Source organism: Rhopalosiphum maidis, chromosome 3 (genome assembly GCF_003676215.2).
Source record: "Rhopalosiphum maidis isolate BTI-1 chromosome 3, ASM367621v3, whole genome shotgun sequence".
NCBI classification, from domain to species: Eukaryota; Metazoa; Arthropoda; class Insecta; order Hemiptera; family Aphididae; genus Rhopalosiphum; species Rhopalosiphum maidis.
In genome coordinates this window covers 63,378,171-63,386,932 of record NC_040879.1, presented here as the reverse complement: position 1 = coordinate 63,386,932, position 8,762 = coordinate 63,378,171, and the positions used below count along the sequence as shown (strand labels likewise).

The following is an 8,762-nucleotide window of genomic DNA, read 5'->3' as shown; positions in this document are numbered from 1 at the left end:
TTATATAACAAATAAATTCGTAACATATTATTTGATGATATGTATCTAAAATTAATATAAAACATGAAATATTACACGCAGATTCTGTATTATAATCTAAATAATATTCTAAACAATTAAATTATTATATACAAATTAAAGAAACGTTTGATACATATATTAAATAATAAAAAATCATATCCACAATATATAGGTACCACGCTGTAAAGGTAAGTGTTTTGTTGAATAAATAAACATTTCGAATTCTGATATTATACAATCAATAAAAAATCACTCGCGGTCGTTTTAAGAGGACGCCATACCCGCATGTGTTGTCTCTGTCTTACTTACGTACATCGTAACAAATTTTCGTTCAATAGAATACATTTTGTAACGTTAGCTTTAATATTAGAGTAAATTTACCTATTATAAAATTAAAGGTAAGAATATAATCTAGACAATGGCATATGCTTTTAATGATATTATTATTTTAAAGTGAGTTACAGCTATGTAAAATATAACAACTTTAAAATGATAATATCATTAAAAGCATATGCCATTGTCTAGATTATATTCTTACCTTTAATTTTATAATAGGTAAATTCACTCTAATATTAAAGCTAACGTCACAAAATGTATTCTACTGAACGAAAATTTGTTATGATGTACGTTAGCAGTAAGACAGAGACAACACATGCGGGTATGGCGTCCTCTTAACTCTTTAGCGTAATATAAAACATTATAGAAGAGGAGGCGGGTACGTATATATTATATTATTATTAGCCATGATGGTCACAACGGTCATATCTACATCGTCTTTTGTGGTCATCGGTGGTTCGAAACTCCTTGCGGAGTATACAAATCTGTCAACACTAGCCAATGTGCAACTCCGTGGCTCTCCATTCCTTCGTCATCGTTACCGTTGTAAAGACCGTATTCGCATTTTCGGTATTTTCACAACGTTCGTTTTGTCTCTTCGTCGAATTCGGGATGGAAGAAAATTCGGAAGTTGAACTCTTTATGATATCTTACTGGGCCGATTATTTGGCGCATATAATTGTATGTCTTTTAATTTTACCCGGTAAGAATACAATATTATTACAGACCAAATTGTTATTTTTATACACAATACCCATTATGCGTGACTGTAAGTTGCGTTCCAATGTATACCTTTATGATATAAATTGCGTCCCAGGTATTTCTTATATTAAAATTTAAAATGTATGTTAGTATGATAAAAATATACTAACAATATTTTCTTTACCATTTCATCACTTTATCAGACTTAAAACTGTCAACATTACTGTTATAATATTGGTGTGGTTAAAAATTATAATAATTTATAATCAAGGCTTGGAACTTTATGCATTTGTATATTTCTTAGGAAGCTATATATTAAAAATTGAATTCTCGAATCAACTTCGTTTCATAGTACCTACATACAATTTAATTACAAAAATTGATGTTGCATATTTAGCCAATTTTGCATGTTTAAAAATTATAAGCATATTAATGTATATCATATTACTATATTAGTAAATAAAGAACCTCCGCAAATTGTTGCATTGTCTATATTTTGAATAATATTATATCGATAATTGATTGCAATTTATCAAGCAGGTAAAAAGGTTAATTTTATATAATAAATATGGATTTGTCTTACATACACAGTTTTTGGTAAATAAATCTTTTTACCGGATCGATAAATTGCAATCAATTATCGGTATACCTATAGTATAATTCAAAATATAGATGATGCTACGATGCGTGGTGGCTCTTTATTTTAAAACTGTAGTGTACACAACAAACAGTTGTAGGATTGTGAATAATCAAAAAATGTTTCAAGATCTATAAACCAAAAATAAAAAATTATACTTAAATTTATTTAATTTAAAAAAAATTAATAAAAAGTCATTTTAGATTCTGAACGAAGTGATGAATGTATTGATTTTACAATGATGTATGAATTTTTTTGATTTTTGTGTCATCACGTTTTAGAGTAGTAATAATGCTTTGTTTTTTACTTCAGCTCCTCTTTGTAAAGGAAATTTCATCTCGTTGGTACTTTGGGGGAGAGAGGGTCAAAAGTAAAAATCCACTAGTTTTCAAAAGCGTTAGGAAAAATTTTATTTTATTTTTTCGGTATTTTTTATACGCATAACCATTTTTTGACAAAATCAATTTTTTTATTTTAGTGTAACTCAAAAACGAATTATTTTAAGTACTTGAAATTTTCTCTAAATGTTTATATTTGAGTTATCTATTAACGATTAAATTTTCAAAATACATTTTTTTAAGCTATTTATTGACAATCAAAATTTTCGATTTTTTCGTTTTTTTTTTTTTTTTGAAATGCCAATAAAAATTAAAAATCCAATACAAAATTTTTCATAACTTTTTCTTCATATAACTATAAAAAAAAATCTTCCGTCAATATAGACAAATTTTTATGAGCATATGAAATTTAATTTTTTACGAAATCGCATAAAATAACGATCTATTACCATTGGAATATAGGTAATAATATAATAATATATCCTAGACTGACAAATCATCTCCGCTCGGAATCGTTTTTCGTATACAATGATACCTAACCTGTCATTGCATTCAAATTTAACACATCCATTAAAGTGACATGCTCTCCACCTCTACTATACAACAGAGCGATACCCACTTGCCCACCTTTTTTTAAAAGTTCATTTCTATAAAATATATATTATTTTTCAAAAAAATGAACTGCATAAAATTGCATATTTAAGCTTTTTTTGAATGCATTAATTTTCGAGCCCTGCTTGACTGCTTATAACTTATATGAACATTATTAAATCAGGTACAAATTTGTATGACAAATGCCTCATAAATTAAATTTTAATAAATCTTAGTTTCTAAGTTTTCAATTTTTTTTTTAATTTATCTTTTTTTTCAATTGTTAATTTATTTTGCGAGCTCAGACTGTAATTTTTCTATAGAATGATTTGCAATTGATTGTAGTGCGTTTTTTTGTAAATTGTTTATACATCTTAAAAAACTCATCTCGCTTTAAAATAAAAATATAATAAAACGCTTATGAGATGTCCTAGATAATATTCTTAACTTTAAATTATATAATAGGTCAACTCTAATTTGAGAAATTAATATGGTTATACTCATTTTTATTAACGTAAAATTGTTATGTTGCACGTGAGGTTAGATAGAGTTAACAAATACTGCGCTGGCATTCTCTTAAACAAACTATCCATGGCAACTGTGGTCATTGGAGTGACATTACAACATTTTGCTACATATACGATATAGTTGATGTACCTATGTATGTTACATTAAAGTTTAACTAATAACTTTCAGTTAAAGTAAAAATAAAACATTTTTAAGCAAAGTACATGTAACGTCTCTACGACGTTAGATGAGAAAGGATGAACATTTACTCGTTTTAAAATAATACTCAAGACTTTAACATTTTACATCTTTTAATTATGCATCATAGTGCAGAAATGTTACACAACATAATATATAATATAATAACGTGTTCTTAATCATTAATATATTGAGTGCAATTTGTTATTGAGGTTAATCAATATTACCAACCTCAATACACTACAGTACATATACAAATTAAGTATTGGATGCAATTTAAAGTTTATTAATGAGGGGAATTTCTAATAGGAACTTTTGCTTGAAATTGAATTCGTTGTTGGGTTCAAGGTTGAGTATAGATGATTAGATAGTTGAAATTGTCTTAATTCCTTTTCATATATTTTGTATTCAGTAAAAATATGTTTGACTGTAATGGGACCCACAACATGCACAAATAGGGCATCTTCTTTCTCCATTAAATAGGAGTGAGTAAGACGGAGGTGTCTTATCCTGAGACGGTTAATGGAGGTCTCGTGTTTTCTTGTGGTGTTGACGAGAAAGAGAAAAGGTTGGACAGTTTTTTTAACTTTATTTAGTTTGGTGGAACTTTCATTCCGTTCAATGTATCAATATCGTTATAAATTTGTGTTTTATCAAAAGTGAGTAGGTATAATTATTACCCACGTGTTATATTACATTATAAACTACCTATTTATTCTTGTTATAGCCTTGTAGGATTATCAGTGATCAGTGTAATGAGTGTTATGACGAATATGTGTATAAAATAATAAATATATATGCTTTCATATACTTAATTTAATTGTTGTGTACAATTTTAAATATCATTAAGATATTATATTAATTTGTTATCGAGCAGTAGGTACTAAATTTTATTGTAAAACTCTAAATAATTACACATTGAGCAAAATGTCTGTATCAAAATTCTACATGTTTTTGACAAGTTGTATGGGGTATATTTTATTCTATTTTCAATTAAATATTGATCTTATTAATATTATCGAGTGATTGAAAAATGTAATTAAAAAATTAGAAAAACTGTTTACATTAATTTATATTTATTCTATTATATTTTTCAGCGTTGACAGTAATTTACTTTTCCATAAAACGTAGATATACGAATACACAAACTTCGGTTGTTGAACAAAATTCTACAGAAGAAAGTGAAATTTATACAAATAGTGAAAATGTGTTCAATGAATCTTCATTCGACAGCTTGAATTTAGAACTCAAAAAAAAAAATGTAAATATAACCAAGTATTATTATTTTGTATAATAATTTTACACAATTAAACTTATGTACCTTTTTAAAATTATAAATGAAATACTTACTTATTTATAAATGGTTTAAAAATTTTAAATGTAAAATGTATTCAAATTAAAAAAATAATACATTTATGCGTATTCAAATTGTTCTATCAAATAGCTAATATAACAAATGTAGGTATCTACCCTACCTTATACATTTTTATAGAATTATTTTTTCGTAGGAATTATTGTATCAATCGGATAAAAGAAACGAATCATCGGAAGTATTACGCCCTGTAATGAAATTAGATCAATTGTCGTTTATAAATATTGATATTATTGATAATAAACCGTGGTCACAAAAATGAAAAAAAGAAATACTAAAAGGAAAATAATATGATATATTCATTCCTAACTAATAATATTTCTTTTACGCTTTTGTGGTACTTACGGCCTAGTATCAATAAAATATTAATATCAATATTTTTTTTCATGTTTCTCAGTTATCGAAATATATTGGCACAGAAGATAAACGGGATCATGTACTCGAAGACTCATTAAACTATAATGAACTTTTCAATACAACTTCTAAGTTTGATGTTAAGGTTATTTTCGATTTTTTTATTATACTAATGTGTAATAATATATAGAACTTCCTAACTATTAAATCGGAATTTTAATTATGAGTTCATATAAGTAACTACCTATTTTACATATAGGTAGGTACTTATTAATAACAAATTAAAGTCTTAAACAGTCATTATTATTTTTATTTATGTATTTACACATTATTCAAAATTTAGGTGTGGATATAAATTTTAAACTCGTGATAACAATATAGTACCTATATTATATTCTTTGATTTGTTAATAGAAAACTATGGATACAGTTTATAGTAATTATGGTTCTAGTGAAGATGAAATGCAAGAATGTAACAATCTTACAAAATTTCAAGATGTTTTGGACAGTAGTAAACTAAATTCTGATTCACATTCGACAATTAATTCATGGAAGTCTTGTAATAAAGATATCAGCCACTCTGAATCGGACTATTTAAATAGTTTGTGCTCAGAAAATCTAGAAATAAATCAACCGCTTAATTTATGCACAATAGACAATAAAAATGAAGTATGTTCAAGTTTTTAATATACCTATTATATAATGTCTACTTCTTTAAGTGTTTTGTTTTAGTTGACAATTTATGTATAAATAATATGTGAATAAAACAAGTAAACTTTTATTTATTATTTATTTTAGACAGAAACAATTGAAAAAAAAACATTTTTCACAGATAGAAGACATAAAAAATCAAAAGATAAACTAATGGTATATCCTGAACATTTTTTTTGTTCTGAGACGATTAAAGATGAACATGTAAGTTAAAAATATTGTATACTATAAAGGTAATTCATAAAACGATAAAACAAAACTGTATGAATAACTGATTAAGTTTTAAATGTCTATAAACTATAAACTTGAATTTCTTAAATGCTTCAGAATATTTTAAAATTATGGAATAAACTGAAGAATGAGTATATTTTGAAGAACACTAAAATAGTACATACATATTAATATTTAATATGCTGCATTTTTAAAACAGTATTATAATTATTACTATTTTTTGTTTTTGTAGCACTCATCCTTATTTCATGACAAAATGAAGAATTTAAACTATTTTTATAATAAAGAAGTATACATACTTATTAGGCATTTTAAGCATCATTAAATTGAATAAATTAATTTTGTTAATTTTTGGTTTTTATAGTACTCCCTAAATACTGGCAAACAGGAAAGCAGCTTAGAAAACACGGAAGTATTTAATATTATTTATTTATAAATATCAATAAATTTAGTCATTAATTTTATTTTTATTATTATTATATAGAATGGGATGAAGCATGAAAACCATTTGGAGATTTCAAAAGTATACATAAACATATATATATATACATTAATAAATAATTATTTAAATTAATTTAAATCTATAACTATTGTAGGTATCCACTATAAATCTCTATGAATTGAAAAATGAAGACAATTTAGATAACACAGAAGTATGCATTTATAAATATTTTAATATTACACTAATAAATAAGTAAAAAATTAATTTTTTTTCATAACTATTGTAGGTCTCTACTATAAATCACAATGAGTTGGGAGATGAATACAATTTGGGGAATATAAAAGTATGTAATATTATATAATTTTTAATAAATGAAATACATTACTTTTATTTATTTTCTATTATTTTAGTACTCTTTAAACGAGGATGAACTGATGCTTGAAAACAATTTGGAGACAACTGAAGTATACTTATATAAATTAAATATAAATATATTAAATGAGTAAAAATAAATTTTTATTTTTTTTTTTACTACAATTGTAGATGTCTGCTATAAATAGGGATGAATCACTGTATGAATACTATTTGAAGAGTCCAGAAGTAAATACCATATTTATATATAAATATTAATACACTTAATATACCTATCTTTATTATTTTATTTTTATTATTGTAGCTCTCTTTAAATAATGATAAAAGCATTTCTGGTACCGATAGCCATGTAAGTATACTCTAAATTATAAAGTGTTATAACTGTTATAAGTATATAAAAGAAATGCTAATGATTATTGTATTTTATAAAATATCTTAATATTTTTAAATTTTTAAATTGAAATATTTAAGCTCTTCCAATTTTAAATTAAACGTTTATAAAAATAAAACTAATGTTACCACACATATTTTGTAGAATATCAATTGTACTCGTGATTATGAGACTCAAAGTATCACAGAATTGAACAGTTCTTCGTCTGAATCTACAGAATCATTACCGAGTCCCATTTACCAAAACAATAATTCAATTGATGATATTCGTGTGAGCATAACTTAATTATACCCTTGACGACTTTTATAAGAGTTGAATAATAATATCTGTTACACAATCCTAATTTGTAAATATTTTTAAGACCATTCATTTAAGAAATACTAAAAATCTAAAAATAAATTAATTAATCTTTTTATATAGGGCTGTTAAAATGTTATAAGAGTCAATGAAAGAAAGCAAAAAAAGTTTTGGTTTAAATTATAAATGTTTTATGTTGTTAATTAATAATAGTTATCCAACTACAAGTATTGAAATAGATAGATTTTTTTTTAAGTTAATATTTTTAAAACAGTATTTTTTTTTATTGTTTAGACCACTGCTTCTTAATGGGGAGCCTAACCTGGGAAGCGATATTGCTCCTCAGTAGAGTACTGAGGAATAGTGAACTTTTTTCGGTGGTAGGGCTGTATGATGGTGATGAGTGTGTATTTGTATTAAAACGTAAAAAACTGAATTAGAAGAATTATGATTACCTCACAGAATTTTGGCTCCAGTCTACCTTTAGTCGAATCTAACCTGGACTGTGGACTGTTGTACAAAAATTATTAATTACCTACCTTTCCTCTTACCTCAGGGTGATGATGGATCTAATAACAAAAAAAGAAATCAACTTAACATTGTCAAAAGAGGAGATTTACGTGTCCTCCTCATAAACTTTGAACCAAATAAAAAAAATGATCAATACATTTCAGATTATCTTTTTAAATTAAATTTAACTATAATATTTACATTTTATATTTATTATTCAATTATAAAATTGTTATGTATATTATTTTCATTTTTATTTTAATTAAGGGGGGAGGGACATTGAAAATTATTTTGCTTTTCAAGGTGGATGGGTGACGGTTTTAAAAAGGTTGAGAACCACTGGTTTAGACTTTTGTATGCTAGTTAACTTTAAAATAGTTTCCAATTACCTTTTGACAGAAAAATAAACATATGCAGCTACAGTATTTTAATAAAAATAAAAACACCATCCATTCTCATAGATATTAAGTTAATAATTTATAAGTAATGAGTTATGAGTGTTATGCAACATAGCAATATTGTGGAATAAGGAATTTAAATCTATTGAAGGTGGCTTTCATTGCCTCTATTCTAAATGGTCTTAGTAGCGTAGTACTTGTTATATTCATAATTATTAACTAATTTATATTATAATTTTTAGTATGTAGAAGACTACAACGACGTAAGCTTTTTTGATCCGTCATTATCAGATGATGCCATGAATCAAGCTTTTGTAGAAGATTAAATAATATTGTATCAAAAAACTTAAACTAT

The 8,762-nt window shown here is 25.3% G+C and overlaps 1 protein-coding gene across 1 annotated transcript; it reads left to right on the top strand.

Moving 5' to 3' along the window:
- Window positions 1-767: 767 nt before the first annotated feature.
- LOC113558108 lies at window positions 768-8,733 on the top strand. The gene is made up of 15 exons (XM_026963620.1): window positions 768-927; window positions 4,428-4,605; window positions 4,882-4,892; window positions 5,316-5,319; window positions 5,493-5,724; window positions 5,863-5,970; window positions 6,362-6,409; window positions 6,482-6,520; window positions 6,594-6,650; window positions 6,726-6,782; window positions 6,850-6,903; window positions 6,983-7,039; window positions 7,116-7,160; window positions 7,347-7,472; window positions 8,650-8,733. The coding sequence occupies exons 1-15, from the start codon at window positions 768-770 to the stop codon at window positions 8,731-8,733; spliced, it is 1,260 nt and encodes a 419-aa protein (XP_026819421.1).
- The last annotated feature ends 29 nt before the right edge of the window (window positions 8,734-8,762 follow it).